Genomic DNA, 21,328 nt, shown 5'->3' with positions numbered 1-21,328 from the left:
AAGCGTGGGATATGTGTGCTTGTCAATGAATGGCATTATATCCGCGGAATTCAGCGGAGTTTTCCGCCGAAATCTGCGGGCGCTGATTTCGTTTGGGCTTTGCTATATGCCTTACTCCTGCTGCTGTTTAAGTTGTCACCTGTTCTGAGTCGTTGTTATTCATAAGTTGATAACCTGCTGTTTCAAACATTAAGTAAAAAAAGTAATGCAGACAGCCCTGTTTATGACTGTCACTGTTAATAAATTGAATCTCCATTACGTTGTTTTTTTTTTTTGATACGCGCGGGTGCACCTAGATATTCGAATATATTCGGATACATTGCATGATATTCGTTATCCGTTCGAATGAGATTTTTCTCAAAAGTGACAGCCCTAAAGCTAATTCAACTTTATTTTCACCATTCATAGCAACTCTTCACTAGTCAAGAAAGTTGCAACTAATTGACCCTTCGCTAAGCCACGCCCAAAAATCACCACAGGCCAATCATGGTTTAGCAACCGTAAATGACGCAGAAGGTATGTCAAGTTTTCTAGCGAGGGAAACATGTTTAAGCTAGGGGTGTCACGATTCTCCAAATCCTCGATTCGGTTACATTTTCGGTTCCAAGGTCATTTTTCAATTCGATTCTTGTTTTTTTTTCCTTTTTTCTGAAAGATAAAAATGCTATGTCATCATTATTTATTATTTATTTTCATTATTATAGTTTTACATTAACATGCACATTGTATGCTTTTCCTCGCATGGGGGTTTGTGGGCTTCACTTTACACAAGAAAGCTTGTAGGATTCCTTCTTGCGCGCGTCTTGGACTCCTAACATCTGAAATAAATCCAGCGCGTCATAAGCAGCTGCGCTTCTCTCTGTCGCACGTGCTCTCGCATCTGTTCGAAGTCTAAACATAAACTTAAGTAGTAATCCTTACGTATTTGTTCAGTTTTATGTGTTTCATGCGAGCTGAGGCAAACTATCCCTTTTGTTTAAAATATAACCTGCTGCATCTTGGCGCCACTCTCACGCACGTGTAGAGAGCTGCGCTCTGTCCGAAGTCAGATCACTGGGTAGTAATCCTGTTTATGATATGCATTTTAAGGAGTTGTAGCAATACATCCCTCGTGTTTAAAATATAAATCTCTGAGAGTTTTTTTCCCCCGCTTGGCAAGCCGACCGGACGTGACATGGGGGCATGACAGCATCGATGACACCATTTTTTAATTCGAAGTTCGAGGGTGTGACTTAATTTCGAAATCGTGACACTCTTACTTGAAGTGTTGTGCGTATGGATCTGATAATTCACACTGACAGACACATCTGAAGAGCGTGCACGCAGACACAAGTGTGCGACCCCCCCCCATGTATAGACGTCTACACAGAATTATAGTTACAGTTTGAACATCTTTGTTTTGACAAGAATTCACACAGGTATATTCTGTTATGTCTTAAGTAAGTGTTTGGTTAACTTTTTACTGGTAATTTTTGTGGTAATTTTGGATTTTTCTCAAAATTAACTTTGCTGACTCTGTCAACTTCAAACAGGTGTAGTTCTGTCATGTTTTGTCAGATTACAACAAATCATGAATTGTTTTGAAGTTTTTTAATAGATCATGTCAAAATATAAATAACTCATTTTTTAAAATTTGGGCATTCCGAATAAATTTGCCAGCACGAGTCACAGATGATGCAGCAGCAAAAAAAATGAAAAAAGGGTCTTCTGAAAGGAAAATTCATATACAAACAATGGCTGATGGTTCTGTCGAAAATGTAAACATGCTGTTGTAAAGGTACACTTGATTAAAGCATCTGTATTTGTCCACACCCATTGAGTATCAAAAACTTGAATAGTGTTAAATTAAGGTCAATTTAGAACGGATAAAAATGTGTGATCAGTTTGTGATTAATCGCGAGTTAACTCATGACAATCATGCGATTAATCTAGAATCTTGACAGTAGGGCTGTCAATTGATTAAAATAATAAAATTATATTTATATATATTTTTTGTTTTGTTTTGTTTTTTATAATATAATATTTAGTCAAGAGCAGTGACAGATTTTCTCTCAATGCTGTTCGATTAAAGTGAGTACACACAGGAGTAAAATTAGGTAACTTCCCTTTTCCAATATATCCAATACCGTTACACATGCATTTTCTTTTTCAGCTGTTTACTTTCTCTTCAGACCTAAATTGTCATGTTTATTAGGATACTTGCAAAGATGGGCATTTTGACGCAAAAATGCTCACAAGCTCAATAAGCAGAGGATGCGCGGGTTGCATGCTCCTCTCACACAGAAAGATGCCATATTTTTTCCTTTCCTGAAACCTAATACCCGAGGGGAAAATGCCGGACTTTGATTGAGCAGTGTGGAAGGCTTCGTTTACAACTAATGTTAACAGGATTAAAGGAATATTCCATTTTCTTAAAAGAAAAATCCAGATAATTTACTCACCACCATGTCATCCAAAATGTTGATGTCTTTCTTTGTTCAGCCGAGAAGAAATTATGTTTTTTGAGGAAAACATTGCAGGATTTTTCTCATTTTAATGGACTTTAATAGACACCAACAATTAACACTTAACTCAACACGTAACAGTTTTTTTCAACGGAGTTTCAAAGGACTATAAACAATCCCAAACGAGGCATAAGGGTCTTATCTAGCAAAAAAATTTTAATTTTTGACAAGAAAAATAACAAATATACACTTTTAAAGCACAACTTCTGGTCTAGATCCGGTTTATAATCGGTTGCATATTATGTTGTGGATATATCCCTCGAATGCATACTGCAGTCCCTTTTGTCTTTCTCTCTCAGATATTTCACCTGTTCACCAAAAAATACTAATTATCTCACTGGGAATGAGATATACATACTGTAATGGACTTGCCAGTTGCGAAAGCTTGACAGGCGTAGCAACAGTAACTAAGGAGGGCGAGGCTTAGCGAAGGGTCAATTGTAAATTTAACTTGATTGAACTTCAAAATGTAGGGGCAACAATTAATTTTTACAGTGTACCAGGAGAAGCAAAGGCAACTTTTCACTTTGTTCAAAGACACCATATTGTTGGTGTCGCTGTGAATTCAAATACATGTTAATTAATCATAAAGTATCATCTGGCATCATGATATTTTGTTCTGGTATCTACAAATTTGTGACATTTATCAAGTTAACTCCTTTGTGCTTGCTGAAACACAACAGATGTTTTATTTGAAATATTCTCAATTTTCGGGGGAAGTACAGACGTTATTTTGAATGTTTGTACTTTTTAAAATGCTATCTCATTAAAGGTGAATGCATGATAAATATACATGAATTTGAGTCGTATTAAAGTGAATATATATACACTATGGTTTTTAATGTGCACTACTCAATTACATGTATTTAAACTGGTGATTTTTCTATTCCAGTTACTGTTCCAGAAGTCTAAGGGGAGCGTGCAGTTGGCTGTGGAGCTGTTAGACAGTGAAGAAGAGAACTCGGATGAAACCGTGGAAGCTGAGGTACATGCTAGAGGCTTTACTGAAAAAATTAGTTGTGTTTATGCCTTAAGCTGTTCTGCTGGCATAGTGCTGCACATCCACAGCAGCTTTTTAGGCCAAGAACCCACAAAGAGACATCTAAATGATGTGAAGTGCCCAACCACAATTAGTTCTTTTTATTGTGCCTGTTGGAGTTAAATGTTAATTCACCTGCCCCCTGAATGTCAAAGAAGAGTATGCAGATGTGCATGAAATGTCTCAAACCAAGCGTATCCCGGAGTTCAGATGTATCGACTTATTCGGTATCTGTGGCACCTGCTGCTGTGAGAGGTGTAGAGAGCTGCTCTTTGTCGTAGCCTAGTGGTTAGAGAGTCGAGCAACCCGAGATTTGCAGGTTACGACTGTGGTGCCCTTGAGCAAGGCACCTTTACCCTAATTGCTCCCCTGGCGCTGTGTGTTCATGACGTGCAGTGCGTGTGTTCACTATTGACTGGGGTGGGTTAAATGCAGAGGTCACAGTACACTTTTACTTTTTACTTCAGGTGACAGTGTATGTCTATGCATGGCAGATATTCTCTCTATGTCTACATTTTGGATTTGTCACTCTTAATACAGATCATTGTTAAGAGTCTTGACACTTGAAGTTTTGCACTTGACACTCAGTTGTTAGTTGCTGACTTTGAGCGTTTTGGTGACAACTTCTGAACCAGCCTTGCACTCTTCAAGGAAAATTGGGCGTATGACATCCTGTTTGCCCAAACAGGAGGTCTTTTCTATGGTCAGTGCCATTGTGACCCATACATCATTTCAGGCGACCCTCATCATGGAGCTGGCAGACATGAACTCTCAAAGCGCTCCACGGTCAGTTGCTTGGCTCCCCCTGGAGCTAACCATAATTTGTAGCCTATAAGTTAGTGTACTACCACCGCAAGGCAAGAGTCCAGCTAGGGCTGTGACGATTAATTGTGCAAATGCGCATTTTCTCAATGAATGAATTTAAATGAATTGCGGTGAACGTGTAACGTGACTTCTGATGTTATAGGGTGCTCTCAGCCAAAGTGGGACTGCTTAGGAAAATTGATTTTAGTGTTTGCCTTGTTTACAATGTGTATATATTTTGTACAATTTAAATACATTTGATTTGAGACATTCGTGTAATTACATTTAGGCTTGGTATTAATTAATAATGTTATTATAAATTATTCAAATGCTTAGCTATAAAAAGTATGGCTATTGTGGCTCTGCATATTTACTTAATGCAAAGGAGTTGCTTGTCACTTTGCAATATATCGCATCCTCATGTTCACTTTTCCGCAGTACTTTGATTTTAACTCCGTTCTTTATTCTGCTCTTTGTAGAAAAAAACTCTAAATGTTTTGCATCTTGAAAATGGTCAATTTAAAGCATAAGCCCAAAAAAAAAACAAAGCTTTGAATAATAAATGAGATTCATAAATAGAAGTGAGCCAGTTGGAACAACACATTAAAACGCCATCCCCGGCAATATTATTCGAGCAGAGTAGATGATAATGTCATTAAACGCTGCCTGTTTTTCCCATTGCATCTAACCTTTGATGTCTGTATGTGGTTTACAGCGCTGGCCCGACTACGTGGAGCGTTATCTGAATACCAACTCTGCCTCTCCAGAGCTGCGTGAGCACCTCTCTCAGAAGCCTGTGTTTCTACCCAGGTGAGGCTCAGCCAAGTACACCCATCCTTTAAATCTGTCCCCTTCCCATGCACCATCAGCTCAAGACAGGAACATCACAGGAATGCTTACGGTAGTCTTGGTAAATGTCTGGGAGTCATCCTGTACAAGCGCCGCCTTGTTCGTAATCACCCAAAACACACGCAAGCCGTCTGCCTGCTTGTATTCGCACTTTACTGAGACTTTATTTAACGAAACTGTTGAAAGCTGTTTATCTCTTCTCAGATGTGGCCACAGTACAGTAATATCTGTTATTATTATATACCTTTTATTTATGAATTGTAAGTATGGTGTGTTTGTGGGGAATGTGTGCAGAGGTTTACCTAAATTTTCTGTTTTGCAAAATTGTGTTTGAGCCTTTATAGCACATTTAATGGTCATTGGTAATGGGGTGAAAATGCATTTCATTTTTAAATATTTGTTTTTGATTCTCATATTTGAGAAAATTGAAGATGTTTTTATATGCCTGCTCTTAACCGGGTTCGGTTGGTTAATCATGTTCTTTTGAAGTGAATCTTTCTAAAGTGGCTCAACAAGACATCTGTGCATTTAGATAAGATGGGCCTGTGTGAGGGCTCTATACAGATCTGTACTTTACTATGATAGACTTGATAATCTTTTTAAATAGCCCACGATTAAGTTTAAAAAAAAAGAAACTACTTTGCTTTCTCTCATAAAGTGTGCTGTGGTCTGTTTGTGTAATTCTATTCACAGATCTATTTCTGTATGTGACTTAATTTCATCAATATGTGTATAAATGTGTTTTATAGTCTGTAAGATTTGAGTGTTAGGACTTTCTGAGTAGACCTTGTATGCCGAGATCTCAGACATGATTTGTCCTCCCATCGCGATTCTTTCTTCAGTTTGATCAGGGTTGTCAGTTCACAAAGCGCTGCTGTGACTCTAATTTGAACTCACTATGGTCTGACACACAGACGGCTGTATTTCAGAGAGAGGGCCTTGTCAATAAAAATCTGGTCTGAATTTTATCCTAAAATGTGCGTGTTTTTCTTTCCAAAAGAGATCTAGCATGGGAGGATGTTTGATTTGTGCTTGTATCATTTTTTCTTTCATGCATGTTGTATGTGCAGTGGTTAACAGATGCTCTTGTATCTTCATGTTCATTCATAAACCGACAAGAACGTTTAAAAAGAAAATAATTTGGTTGGGAATGATTCATTGCTTTTTTCTGTTTCATGTGCAGTGTGAGTAGGTAACTTTGCTCCATTGTTTTTGCAACAAACACTTCTAGTGCATGGTCTTAATGCAATGCCTAATGCACAATGTTAACCCATATCCTGGCCATTTAACCTTATTCCCTACCTGATTTCTTTTTTGTGACGATTGGCTAGTTTCTTTAAGTGAAGTCCCGAATTCAAAATAAGAGTCATGGTTTCTATACCCATCTGTAACATTTGGTAAGTACACTTCTAATTTTAGTCTTTAATTGATGCGGGAAAATTAACTGTCCCTTTTTTCCGAAAAATCTGGATTTTGGCACTTGATCAAAATGGTTTTGCCATGGATATGAGTTTTCAATGGAGATTGTTGTATCATATCTATTGAGACCAAGGTGCACTGTACATACAAAGTCGTAGTGGGACATAATTTCCTTTTTGATTGGGATCTTTCTCTCCTTATGCCGTCAGATGCTTAGCATAATAACATTTGTACTAAATTTAAGAAACATAATGTATTGGGTTTCAAAAGAATTATTAAAAAAACTTTTAACGCTTTCTTTTTAAGGAACCTCAGGCGAATTCGTAAGTGCCAGAGGGGCCAGGAGATGCAAATGAGAGAAGCCAAAGAAGCAGCCAAGAAATCTTCAGAAGCTGGTGAGGATTCAAAGATGGAGTGCATGTTTAAGCTCAACTCCTACAAGATGGTGTACGTCTTCAAGTCAGAGGACTACATGTACAGGCGTACCGCACAACTGAGAGCTCATCAGGTATGTAGACATTGGATGCACATTATCTCAAATCATATACAGTGAGGGAAATAAGTATTTGAACACCCTGCTATTTTGCAAGTTCTCTCACTTAGAAATCATGGAGGGTTCTGAAATTGTCATCGTAGGTGCATGTCCACTGTGAGAGACATAATCTAAAAAAATCCAGAAATCACAATATATGATTTTTTCAACTATTTATTTGTATGATACAGCTGCAAATAAGTATTTGAACACCTGTCTATCAGCTATATTGCTGATCCTCAAAGACCTGTTAGTCTGCCTTTAAAATGTCCACCTCCACTCCATTTATTATCCTAAATTAGATGCAACTGTTTGAGGTCGTTAGCTGCATAAAGACACCTGTCCACCACATAAAATCAGTAAGAATCCAACTACAAACATGGCCAAGACCAAAGAGCTGCCCAAAGACACTAGAGACAAAATTGTACACCTCCACAAGGCTGGAAAGGGCTACGGGGAAATTGTCAAGCAGCTTGATGAAAAAAGGTCCACTGTTGGAGCAATCATTAGAAAATGGAAGAAGCTAAACATGACTGTCAATCTTCCTCGGACTGGGACTCCATGCAAGATTTCACCTTGTGGGGTCTCAGTGATCCTAAAAAAGGTGAGAAATCAGCCCAGAACTTTATGGGAGGAGCTGGTCAATGACCTGAAAAGAGCTGGGACCACCGTTTCCAAGGTTAATGTTGGTAATACACTAAGACGTCATGGTTTGAAATCATGCATGGCACGGAAGGTTCCCCTGCTTAAACCAGCACATGTCCAGGCCCGTCTTAAGTTTGCCAATGACCATTTGGATGATCCAGAGGAGTCATGGGAGAAAGTCATGTTGTCAGATGAGACCAAAATAGAACTTTTTGGTCATAATTCCACTAAACGTGTTTGGAGGAAGAAGAATGATGAGTACCATCCCAAGAACACTCTTCCTACTGTGAAGCTTGGGGGTGGTAGCATCATGCTTTGGGGGGGGGGGGGTTCTGCACATGGGACAGGGCGACTAAACTGTATTAAGGAGAGGATGACCGGGGCCATGTATTGCGAGATTTTGGGGAACAACCTCCTTCCCTCAGTTAGAGCATTGAAGATGGGTCGAGGCTGGGTCTTCCAACATGACAATGACCTGAAGCACACAGCCAGGATAACCAAGGAGTGGCTCTGTAAGAAGCATATCAAGGTTCTGGCTTGGCCTAGTCAGTCTCCAGACCTAAACCCAATAGAGAATCTTTGGAGGGAGCTCAAACTCAGTGTCCCTCAGCGACAGGCCAGAAACCTGACTGATCTAGAGAAGATCTGTGTGGAGGAGTGGGCCAAAATCCCTCCTGCAGTGTGTGCAAACCTGGTGAAAAACTCAGGTGTTCAAATACTTATTTGCAGCTGTATCATACAAATAAATAGTTAAAAAAATCATACTTTGTGATTTCGGGATTTTTTTTTTTTTTAGATTATGTCTCTCACAGTGGACATGCACCTACGATGACAATTTCAGACCGCTCCATGATTTCAAAGTGGGAGAACTTGCAAAATAGCAGGGTGTTCAAATACTTATTTTCCTCACTGTAGCTCACAATGCTTTGTAATAAATTCATTTCTTGATTATTTTTAGTCTCACCAGCGAGTAAGCACTCGTCTCCATCAGCGCTTTCAGGCGTGGCTAGACAGGTGGCGAAAAGACCACGTGACCAGTGACATGGCTGCCACCACTTACAAGTGGCTGATGGGGGAAGCCCAGGAGGGCCTGCTGCCCTGCAGAACCACTTGTGAACCCAAGATCCTCCACTTCCAGAACGTCAACAAATATAAAGTCTCCTACAGCACTACGTTGTAAAGTTTTCAAGACGGGGAGAAGTTTTCCCCTATTTTATGTTGTTTTTACGATGACTAAAAGTAGCACTGAATTGAAATTCTGACAGCCATCGAGTTCTTTGGATATTGCTCCCTCTCTTTTTTTATTTCTATCTTTTTTAAATTTTTAGATTTGTGTGTTTTTTCCCCTGGACTTTATAACCAGATGGTTAATGTCCTTCGATCATCAAGACAAGAACGTACTTCTTGCAAATGCTGCAGCGTTATTCCGACTATTCCTACTCAAGATTTTCTTTTGAGGCTTTTCATAAAAAGGACAGCTTACAAATACAGGTCAATACCCATTTGTAACCTTTTTTAATTTTCATCTCTTCAAGATGAATAGTAGTTTATTAGCAATATGCCTCTTGTGGTAAGTTTTAACCACATATAAGCTCAAAACGAGAACATTTCTGATCCGTTTGAAATTAGCCTCTGTGATGGGCTATGCAGCTAAACCAATACAGATGATGTGAATTTAGTGTATTGTTCACAATCTACACATTGTAATTAATAAGATCTCTTCACCGGTTATTATAGCACCATTAATGAAGGTATTACTGTTAATTAATAGATATCTATGATACCAGCCGCAAAATCTCAATCAGGAACACCAGAATAAGTACGGTCACAAAAAAGCTCTTGTAATGTAAATACGATGTGTATATATATATATATATATATATGCCACACTGTTTATATTCTGAGAACCTTCACTGTTACGTAGATGAGCTATTAGACTTCTTTATCAGCTTAGCGAAGGAGGCCAATGCTGATATCTTTATGAAAACACTTCATGGCTATTCTTAAAGATAGGAGTTTAAAGTGTTTTGTCTGGTCACAATGTCTCCTGTCTTTCTCTCACTCTTTGTGGTCATGAAAATGTTCATTTTAACAGCTTCACATTTGTGCTGAATGGGATAATTTTTCATGACGTTATGTTTGCCCCCTATCTGAACTTGTATTCAAATTTGTAATATCACTGCCTGTGTTCTGAGTAGAACTTAGAAGCAATTCTGTTTGGTCCCATTTGGCCCTCCTATCATGACAATATGTGACCTGGGGCACACAAGAATGTGCCCCAAGGCTCGGGTTTATGCTGACAAATATGTAAAACATATTTAAAGAAGGAAATGATGGCATGTTTCTATGTTCTCGTGTACAGCCCTTTTATATTATTCATTATTGTTTTAAAGATTGAAATAAAACAGAATTGTAGTAGATTACCAAGCTGGAATTATGAATTTGTGCATATCAATAATGCATGTATCTCTCACTGAAATAACGTGCTGTAGTTATTCACACTGTCAGCAGAGGGAGCATTCGGATAATCTCCTGGGGAATGGTGTGATATGTGATTTTAGAGTTAACAAAACACTACACAAGTTCACATTATCGTGTGAGAGTTATTAATTTAAAATGCGTGAATTCTCATACTTCTTCTCAGGTAAATTTATTCTTATAACTTTTAACACTTAATGCTTCCTTAATTTTTATGCTTTAAAAGAATCAAGAAACCTTTATGGTTTCCTGCATACTAAGGCAAGTTGCGATTAGGACCAAGGAGAGTAATAAAAACCTTATAGTCTTGTTTAACTTACAGTGGGAAAACAGGGATTTGGTTAGATATGGGCCTTTATTTAATTAAGATTTGGCCCTATAGTACAGTTAAAATGTCTCCAGAGAAATGGGTCATAAAAGGCACTCCGGGTCCATTACTCACAGAGCATAAAATCAAGGCCGTGAGGACTTTTCTCACAGATGAAAAGTGAGATGCCAAAGCTTTTTTGACTGCATGCAAGGAACTGTTGTTTCTTTTTTGAATGCGTTAACGTGTTTGATAATTGAATATACTCATTTGATAATTAAAGATATGCAATTTTACTAAGTGTGAAAACCCACCTTTAGCTGTTAATTGCCGCCTTTACAACTTTTTAGTTGAAGATTATTAGTGAAAAAGTGCATTTACAAATCGCAACAGTAATGACTGAACGTACGTGTCTTTATTATTTCATGGTAAACAAATGATAAAAAAAAGAGTTGAAAATAATATATCAGGACAAGTGTGCTGTCACTCCTCTAATACGTTTGGCTGAAGAAAACATTAATAGAGCTAGCACTGTCTTAACATGTCTAGATAATAATAGACACTAGCAATTAATGTAATGTGATCACGAGTACAACGAATAGACAAACATGGTAACCAAGATCTTAAGCAGAAAGTATCATCTAACACACCACAGTGCAAGTTAATCGTGAAAAACGTTATTCTTTCGAAGCTGCAAGTGCTGGACGATAACTCCATCAGTTCGCCTCTGTTCTCATTCTCGAACATAAATCCGTGTGCACACCACATCATCGGCCCCAAAGGTCTGAACAATGAAAATAAATAGAAAGAGAGAAGAATGTCATTAACTCATTTATTTTTACAGTGTTATTCACAGTTCATTTCACCCAGTATGATTTTGTGGTGTCGTAGATCAGCAGTGTGTGTCACTTTTGAAACAAAGCTCTAAAAACAAACGGTGCTATATAGCACCAAAAGTGGTTCTTTGCTCGTAATCATAGAAGAACCACTTTTAGTGCCATATAGCACCAGTGAAGCACCTGTGTAGAACCATATAGTGCTATGTAGAACCAAATTTGGTGCTATAGTGGTGCTATATGGCCCCTATATGGTTCTACACAGGTGCTTCGGTGCTTCACCGGTGCTATATGGCACTAAAAATGGTTCTTCTATGGTTACGATCCAAAGCAACAGTTTTGGTGCTATATAGCACCGTTTGTTTTTTTAGAGTGTTGGGAACACAACAGAATGGAACCACAGAGGCTCTTTTGCTCTGAAATGTTCAGTATAAAATGAAAAAATTGTCAAAAATAGTCCCTATAGCAGTCAAAGGGGTGGTACACTTTCAAAAAGTGAACCTTTGTTACCCAAAGGTACATTTTGGTAACGAATGTATACATATCTGTACCTAGATTTTTAAGGGAATTGCCCCAGTTACAACTTGGGACCATTTTTTTGGGGAAAAATTGGAACCATTTTTCAGAAGAAAATTGTCAAAAAATGTGAAACTTGGAATTGTGCATTATTGAAATGCATTACTGATGTATTGATCAGTATCTGACCCATGCAAACATGGTGGATGTTTCTACTTTTAGGTTTGACAGCCCATGCTTTAAAGGGACATTCCACTTTTTTCGAAAATATGCTAATTTTCCAGCTCCCCTAAACATTTAATTCTTACCTTTCTGGAATCCATTCAGCTGATCTCCGGGTCTGGCGCTAGAAGTTTTAGCATAGCTTAGCACAATCCATTAAATCTGATTAGTCCGTTAGCATTTTGTCTAAAAATAACCAAAGAGTTTCGATATGTTAAATCAAGGATTTTGCAGCTGTAACATGGCTGCAGGAGGCGCAATGATATTACACACTGGCCGAAAATAGTCCCATTGAAATATACTAAGGGGACTATTTTTGGGCAGTGCGTAAAATCACTACACTTGCTGCAGCCATGGTACGGCAGCAAAGTCCTTGATTATTACGCCAGAAAAAGAGTATAGTTCTAGCCATATCGGCCTAGAAAATCGTAACTTTTAATTTTCTGTCGGTCTTAGTACCAATGTAACTACAGAAGAGTCAAGTTTTAAATAGGAAACCTATTGAAACTCTTTGTTTATTTTTTAGATGCAATGCTAATGGTCTAATTCAATGGATTGTGCTAAGCTAAAAGTCCTAGCGCCAGACCCGGAGATCAGCTGAATGGATTGCAGAAAGGTAATAATCAAATGTTTAGCTCTAGGGGAGCTGGAAAATTAGCATATTTTCCAAAAAAGTGGAATGTCCCTTTAAGTGACAAGCTATCACTCATGTCAGTAAGAGGACACAAGCTCTGCCTTTCTGTTATCTCTGTGCTGGACTTCCATATTAACTGGACAGCAAAAACTGGAGCAACTGACAATACTGCACGCCATCTGTGCTGCAGAGCGGTGAAAAAGGACCACCTCATGTACTCTTAAAAAAATTGTGTTAGAACAGGCCATCTGCTGTGTGTAGCAATGCCCTGGGAGACATTAGAGAGAAAAGTGTCAGGCCCCTACACACTGCCAACATTCCTACATGTAACATGATCAATTAGACCCATTTGCGCAGTCTGCCCTGGGTCATTTCCAGCAATGTTGCTGCATGATGCCAGCTTCATGGGTAATGTGGTCATTTTACTATAAGAGTCACAAACGTAAAATAATAGAGTGAAATAAATATGACTTGAAAGTTTATGTAAACCATTTCTATTAGCGTGCAATGATGACGCTTTAAAAACGATTTGAACAAAAATAGATCAATTTAAATGCATGAGACCGAAGTGTAAATATCAAGCACTAAAACAGCAAAGGTTGTTTATATCCATTATATTTATATGCGGAGAGGCATCATTTACAATAAGCTGCAGTCGGTTGAATGCTTTGGCATCATTGTTTGGCTAATGACAAAACAGCTGGTCCTCCTGAATGGGCAAGACTTCACTGCTCATTCACAAGGTATTCAGAAGCTGCTCCTTCTCATAATCTTAAAGAAGCTTTGATGTGAGCCAGATGCATCTCTATTGTGCAGTGATGCATCACAGTTTGTACTGTGCCTAATAAGCCACAGATGTGTCTTGTCCCTTGCCACCAGCTGCATTGAGATCCATGAGAACATTAATATTGTGGACCACTGTGTTAATAGTTGAGCATAATTCTCTGTTGACGTCATTTACTTTGCTTTATGAGCTACTGTTAACTGCATTTGTAAAAGAAGTAACTGGATACATCAGAAAAACCAATTTGTGTTTTGTGAAATTTTTGGGTTTATTAGCTTTTATAAATCATGCTAATTATAAAGATTTACTTTTGTAGAAATTTTACTGGTTGCAGAAGATATGATACCAAAGGAATTTGCAGATTTACAAAACAAATTTTCAAAAAGAAAATTCTTCTAAACTACCATTTTTTCTTAAAGGCGGAGTCCATGATGTTTGAAAGCCAATGTTGATATTTGAAATCACCTAAACAAACACGCCCCTACCCCAATAGAATCTGGACCTTCTGTTGATAGACCCGCCCCACACATACGCAACCCGACCTTTGATTTGATTTGATTGGCTATAAGTGTGTTTTGGCAGTCGGCCTGTCTCCTTTTCCAACGCGTTTTTCAAACATCGTGGACTCCGCTTTTAAATTTATGAAAAAAAGACAGACTAGTATTATAAAAAAAAAACTGTTTAGGGGGATTCACATTTAGTGTCTTTTGCGCGCGCAAATAAGATATATTAAATGTAGCCGCGCATGCACGCTCAAATTGAGAGCGGCGCTCTTTTTTCCAGGCACAGCAACACTACAGCTAGTTGAAATACTTAAACTTAACAGAATGCTGCTTTGAAAGCGTGGCGCAGTCGCGTTTTCCGTGTGGGTTTTTAGACGTGAAATGTGAACTGCCCCTAAGAAAGTTCTACTGTAAAAAAAGATGTGTTGGTTCAACTTAAAAAAGTAAGTTACCTGGTTGCCTTAAAAATATAGGTCAAAAATGTTGTATTTTTCATTACTTTTTTTTGTTATTGAATAAATTTGAAATTTCAAGACAACACGGTAACTTAATTTTCTAAGTTACACCAACTTATTTTTTTACAGTGTATCAAATTTAAATAAAAAAAAAATTGTAAAGAACATCTTAAAGTTAAGCTAGGTAAAATCTTTAAAAAAAATGTTTTTTCAAATGATATGGGCAACACTGATAGTGAGTGCTTTATATATTCATTGATATTTTGCTTAAAAATGTCTTTTGTTGTCACAATTCCAACATTTTCAAAGTTACAGTTAAAGAGATAGTTCACTCAAAAATGAAAATTCTGTCATTTACTCTCATGTGGTTCTGAACCTATGAACCAATGAGTTTATTAGATAAATCATGGTACCCATTGAATTCCACATCCTACACTGCAAAAAAAATACTTTGCTGCCTTAAATTTTTTTGTTGAATCAACTCGGATTTACAAGTCATTTCAACTTACTATTTTTATCTTGACTAGAGATGAGTTGTTATAACTACAGGTGAGTTGTTATAACTTATAAAGGTAAGTTGACTTTTCTCAACTATATTTTATAAGTTGTGACAACTCATCTCTGTTGACATGACTTGTAAATTTGAGTTGATTTAACAAAAAATTTAAGGCAGCAAAGTATTTTTTACAGTGTACTATGAAAGTCAGTGGGTACCGTCAACTGTGCGCTTACCATCATTTATCAAAATATCTTCTTTTGAAAAAAAAAAACCTCAAACAGGTTCAAAACAACATGAGGGTGAGTATAATATCAAAACTTTAATTTTGGGGTAAACTATCCCTGTAAAGGCGCATTGTGTAACTTTTCAATGATCTCTTGACAGTAGCTACCATAGCTTCTTATTTCGAAATTAAGGTTGATTCACAATTCGCAATCTCACCACTAGATGCCGCTAAAATACACATTACACCTTTAAAATCATTCAACTTAAAGGGACACTTCACTTTTTTGATTTTTGCCGTTTTGGAATCCATTCAGCTGATCTCCGGGTCTGGCGGTACCACTTTTAGCATAGCTTAGCACAATCCATGGAATCTGATTAGACCATTAGCATCGCGCTCAAAAATAACCAAAGACTTTAGATATTTTTTCTATTTAAAACTTGACTCTTCTGTAGTAACACCGTGTAATAATCAAGGACTTTGCTGCTGTAACATGGATGCAGGAGGTGCATATTACGCACTGCCCGAAAATAGAAAATAGTCTCCTGCCATTGAAAGTTACTAAGGGGACTATTTTCAGCTGCTGACTATTATCATTGCGCCTGCTGCAGCCATGTTACAGCGGCAAAATCCTTGATTATTAAAAAATTTAAAGTGGTATCGCCAGACCCGGATCAGCTAAATGGATTCCAAAAGGTAAAAATCAAATGTTTAACTCTAGAGGAGCTGGAAAATGAGCCTATTTTCAAAAAAAGTGGAGTGTTCCTTTAATTTGTTTTGTGCACATATAATATTAAGAAAAATGTCACAATCTGCTTGTTACTCGGAAATTATGGAAAGATTTTAGATGTGAGAACATGTTTGTATAATCAATGTAAGTAACAGTTAGTCTAAAAAAATCTGTATGTTTATTTTTCAAAAACTGGAACATTTTTACAAACGTACAGTTTCTTAATTTCTGTCTTAAGAACATTTCAGAGACTCTGGCCTCTGGTCCAAGTCAAGTAAGTGCTTATGAACTGGCACATACTTTCAGTGACCCATGTGAAAAATGGTGCGAAACCATTTCACATCATGAGTGTTTCGGCCAATACAAGTCTTTCAAAAATCAGCTTTTAAGTTTTTACAACAGATACTTGAACGAGAGAGGATGATATCTGATGTCCCCCAGGGGCAGCAAGACCAGTAAATGAAGCCAGTAATAAAACCTCAATGGTAAAGGACAGTTTACTGTTGTCCATCTGGCCTATAAAATAGAGCAAGCCAGATGTTTACACATGCTGCATTTTTGTCAAAATGAAGAAACTTAACAAAAGCCTTATTGTTATCTTCTGGCGACAGACAATGCTTAGCACACTCAGAGATCTTGTTAGCTTTGTATTGGCATATCATCTTGCATTATTAAGATGGAGTGATGAAAAACCTTCTTCTTACCAGAATGAGTTCATTCCCCTTTAGTTCTCTTGTCCAGTACGTCTTTGGGCCATTGCCATCCAGAAGGGTTTGTCTGCAGGTAATCTTATTCTCTGTTTCCCATGTGGCCAGGCTCTGTGGACATACGGGCTATAATGGCAATCTCACACAACAAAGCCTTTGAAGATAAATGTAAACTGTAATTCTTTCATCGCTATAAAGAAAAATCTTTCTGAGAGCGATCTTTCGGTGACCATCTGTGTTTATTATCTGGGACTTAGATCGATGTTTCCAAAGTCATTTCATTGGCACATCAAAAAGGCTTTGAAAAGAGTGAATCATAAGAGTAATGAGAAGACGGGACCACCACGAGTGACCCTCATGCCGATGAGTCACAGATATATTTGAATCTTCTGCATGACCCCTTTGACTCACTCTATCCCACCTTGCTCTATAAGTACTTTATAGTATAGGCCTACATATCATCCTCTTCGCACTGACTAAATATACCTCTAATCTTGACTTCAAAAGCCAAATAGCTCAATTTGGGCATATGTTTGTACACATGGCTTCGGTGTATATACAGTATAATCAAAAACAGATGCAAATTTTGACCAGTGGTTACTTTATTTGCTCATATAAAGGCAGCAGTCATAAAGGTCAGCTTGTTAAAATGACTTTCCGTCACATGGTAGTTTAGTCTGCTGCCATCCACTGCCCTTTCTGGAGATTCTGGCGGGTCGACATGCTAGAATGGACTCTCCTATCAGCCCTCATTATTCTTTAGTATGCAAACATTATCTTACACTGTGCTGTATCTGATGGGTGCAATTGTTTGAGTCAGAATCCCTTTAGATCCATTCAAATCCAGGAGATTAAAGGTGGAAGACATAAGGTTGACTTAAGCCAGTCTAGATAAGCCTGCAGTATTGCTTTGATGGGTTTGCTTGTCATATAATCTAATTTAGCAAACTAGGTGTGTCAGAGAGATTTGCACAATCACCAACTCTCTATTCCTCAGCCAACAATTGAAGAGTTTCGTTGCAAAACGAGATAACTCCGTTTTTTTTATTGTTCAAAATCTCATTTTTTGGTTGTGCATTCCAATTAATATCAATTCAACAGCAGTTGGTTTGGTTTGATTTAAACTTTCATAACTTAAAACATACAGCTAAGTAGCACCATAAAACAAAATAATAACATGGTAACATAATAATAAACATGTTTTGACAAAAATGTAAAAAAATGGATTTATCTCGTTTTGCAACGAAACTCTTCAATTGTTAAATACAATTCTCAGTCCTACATCATACAAAATTAGGAAAAAATAATTGTATTTATTTAAATCCCTAAATTACCTTGCACTTGCGACCATCCACAGTCTCCTCATTGAACTCCTGTCCTATCTGGAAGTTGATTTCAGTGGTCCTCACAGTAGTAGATGTTTTAATGTAGAACTGTTCACCATTCTGACGAATCTCCACGTGAGGTTTAGATGCTGCTGCACAGGCCACTTTCCTCAACATGGCATTCACCCCTACACAGCACAAAGCATCGAATTATACTTAAACAATCATGCCAAATATGCAAATGTATTTTGCTCTATATGTTACACTTAACCATTTTTTGTTCCTCAAAGAATCATTTTGTGAAACAAAAAGGTTCTTCGGATGTAAAGGTTATCAGTGGAACCTTGCAATCTGCCAAAGATCCTCTGGAACCTTTATTTTCAAAAGTTCAGTGTAAAGTGCTCCCATCAGTGTTGTAGACGAGTCCAGCTCGTTGTTAAAGCTGGATGACTGGACACTCAGGGGTGGTTTCCCAGACAGGGTGTAGATTAATTTAGGAATAGGCCTTGGTTATATTAGGACATTTAAGTAGTAACAATAAAAACAATACTGGTGTGCATCTTAAGACAAAACAATGACACTGATATACACTCACTTAAAGGATTATTATGAACACCATACTAATACTGTGTTTGACTCCCTTTCGCCTTCAGACCTGCCTTAATTCTACGTGGCATTGATTCAACAAGGTGCTGAAAGCATTCTTTAGAAATGTTGGTCCATATTGATAGGATAGCATCTTGCAGTTGGAGATTTGTGGGATGCAGATCCAGGGCACGCAGCTCCCATTCCACCACATCCCAAAGATGCTCTATTGGGTTGAGATCTGGTGACTGTGGGGGCCATTTTAGTACGGTGAACTCATTGTCATGTTTAAGAAACCAATTTGAAATGATTCGAGCTTTGTGACATGGTCCTGCTGGAAGTAACCATCAGAGGATGGGTACATGGTGGTCATAAAGTGATGGACATGGTCAGAAACAATGCTCAGGTAGGCCGTGGCATTTAAACAATGCCCAATTGGTACTAAGAGGCCTAAAGTGTGCCAAGAAAAAATCCCCCACAACATAACACCATTGCATTAATGAGAAATTTAACAGGTGTTCCTAATAATCCTTTAGGTGAGTGTACCCCCTTACGAAAATTAACCATGGTTTATTGTGGTAAAAGTGTAGTAACCATGTTTTTTTGGTGTTGCAAAACTATGGTTTTACTACACTAACCATGGTTTGAAAACCATGAATGTCAAAACCATGGTAATTTGTGGTTACCATGGTTTTACTACAACAACCATGGTTATTTGGTTTTAACTGTAGTAAAACCATGGTTTATATTCGTAAGGGAAGATATGTCAGTACAAGGTGTTTTTAAATAAAGGCAGCTTAAACATGCATTTAGTCTTGGATTCGATTCCCAGAAACCCACATACAAAAAATATTCATATCGTGAAGTCTTGTTTTGTTTTGTTTTTTTGGATATGCATTTCTTAGGAATATTTTTTATGAGTTCTTAATAGTAAGATTTTTCATGAGTACTCTTGAGCGTCATCTTTATTGTAATTATCATCGTGCTGTAATTTCCCCAAGATAGGCATACTTGCATCATTTATTTGCATCTGCTGCAATAGATACCAAGACTAAAGAAATATTTGAATGGCATTTGTGTGCCTTTTATGTGTTCCAGTAATTGACTGACTCTCATTTTTCCCAGCCATAACTGGGTCAAAGCCAGTATTCATAAACCTATGGTGTATAATTTTCTGTCATACATACTTATGAAGTCAGCACAGTGTAGATTGCTATCGGCAGATGTTACTAATAAGGAGTTACAATGACAAGGTGTTGACTGGAAGGAATTCCACAGTTCTTGGTCTTACGTGGTGCATAGTTGGTCAGTGCTGAAACTCTTCAAGAAATAATCACAAACGCACTGAGGGTATTGGCACAAGATCGTAAACTATCAGAGTTACATGTTTTATAAACCAAATCAATTTTCATTTCCCATTAAGCTTTGTATATTCACAGCCGAGCAGATTTTTATGGAACTGTTTTGTTTTAATGACTTTTAATAACTCAAACCATATGAAATTGTGGGTCTAAAAATTCCCCATTTTAATGGGCCACAGAAAAATGTGCCTTCTTATTTTTGCATATTATGCCAATATATATATAATAAACATAATACAAGAATACTTTTTTGGTATTAATTTATAAAATTGAATCAAATATTTAAAGCCACTGAGTGGGTGCCCATTTCTAAAACTCTACAACGTGTATGGCTTTGAGAATTTAAATAAGAATCCAGCAACACATGCTGCCAAAGAAACAAAAGAGGCTGAATAAGCAGCCCAACAGCCCGAAAATAATAGTGATTTACTCTTCACACTAGTTAATCCATGAATATGCTATTGAAGAAGAAACAGCATAAAAAGAGAGGAGCCCTCATGTGGCCTATAGACAACAGGATAAAATAGTCTAGTACTCACAGGTTAAAATAACCAAACTGAGAGGATTTCTTACCAAGCGCTTTGAGAAGTTCTTCAAAATTTTCGCTGCTCTTCATCTTCCAGGTTCCTGCGAAATTGGGCATCTTTACCTGCAATCTTTTTGTTTCCCTTGCGGCTTGCTTTCAAAAACCTGGCCTTAGTTTTATTTCAGATTTTAAGATCTGCACCGCTTTGTATCTTTCAGATCTAATAACCTATCTTTCTACCTCCGCCTCTCTTGTCTGTCACCTTCTCTTTCCTTCTGTCTCTCTGTTACGCTTTCTGGACCACTACTGATAGCAAGCATCTGTGACGTATATCAGAGGTCCCTCCCTCCTTCCCCAGATGGATGTAATGGCTTACAGGAGCGCCCATTCCCTAATGCTTCTCATTCATCTCGCACTCTTCATCACTTTAATACCATCCGAGCCGTCGCATTTATTTTAATATAAAGCTCTTGCAGACACTTTAAATAGTCATTTTATACTTTCCGCTACTTTGAATCATTGCACTCAAGTTGGGTGTGCAAATAAATTTTGGGTATAAGTTTTCTCCTTCTCTTGCAATGCACTTTTACCCAATTTCTTAATTTAATATATTTCTCAAATAAATATATTTAGTGATGAAATTAGAAGTGTGCACGCTCTGTAACTGAACTGTGTTTCAAATCTATTCCCCTTTTTAAACAACCTGCCACATTTAAAAACAGCCCTGTCCCACTCCGAACACGTCCTCAACAGATTTCCCATGAACACCCATTCATTCATCCCGAGTTCGGCCTCCCAAGAGGAGAAGGCCAGGAGCCCCGGGAGAGAAAGAGAGGCCCCAGGCT

The 21,328-nt window shown here is 37.7% G+C and overlaps 2 protein-coding genes across 2 annotated transcripts in view; one reads left to right on the top strand and one right to left on the bottom strand.

The window, feature by feature from the left end:
• Positions 1–10,215, top strand: part of sin3ab (SIN3 transcription regulator family member Ab) — a 30,850-nt gene extending 20,635 nt beyond the window's left edge. The window contains exons 18-21 of the mRNA XM_055208730.2: positions 3,397–3,489; positions 5,063–5,157; positions 6,922–7,123; positions 8,751–10,215. Coding sequence (XP_055064705.1) covers positions 3,397–3,489; positions 5,063–5,157; positions 6,922–7,123; positions 8,751–8,972 — 612 coding nt within the window. The 3' untranslated portion in view covers positions 8,973–10,215. The remainder of the gene's footprint in view (positions 1–3,396; positions 3,490–5,062; positions 5,158–6,921; positions 7,124–8,750) is intronic.
• Positions 10,216–10,973: 758 nt separating this feature from the next.
• On the bottom strand, positions 10,974–20,781 carry crabp1b (cellular retinoic acid binding protein 1b). The gene is made up of 4 exons (XM_055208740.2): positions 20,531–20,781; positions 18,021–18,199; positions 16,684–16,797; positions 10,974–11,361 (listed from the first exon to the last, which is right to left on the bottom strand). The coding sequence occupies exons 1-4, from the start codon at positions 20,598–20,600 to the stop codon at positions 11,311–11,313; spliced, it is 414 nt and encodes a 137-aa protein (XP_055064715.1). The 5' UTR covers positions 20,601–20,781; the 3' UTR covers positions 10,974–11,310.
• Positions 20,782–21,328: the final 547 nt, after the last annotated feature.

This window comes from Misgurnus anguillicaudatus, chromosome 21 (genome assembly GCF_027580225.2).
Source record: "Misgurnus anguillicaudatus chromosome 21, ASM2758022v2, whole genome shotgun sequence".
Lineage (NCBI taxonomy): Eukaryota > Metazoa > Chordata > Actinopteri > Cypriniformes > Cobitidae > Misgurnus > Misgurnus anguillicaudatus.
Note: the sequence above shows the minus strand (reverse complement) of the source record. Positions and strands in the feature narration are given on the sequence as shown.

Bases quoted from the DNA above. Each gene is read 5' to 3' on its own strand.
- crabp1b (XM_055208740.2), bottom strand. From the start codon at position 20,600: ATGCCCAATTTCGCAGGAACCTGGAAGATGAAGAGCAGCGAAAATTTT. The intron at 18,200-20,530 runs GTAAGAAATCCT...TGTGCTGTGTAG, and splicing joins AGAACTTCTCAAAGCGCTTG to GGGTGAATGCCATGTTGAGG. The intron at 11,362-16,683 runs GTAAGAAGAAGG...TTCATTGTTCAG, and splicing joins AGGGGAATGAACTCATTCTG to ACCTTTGGGGCCGATGATGT.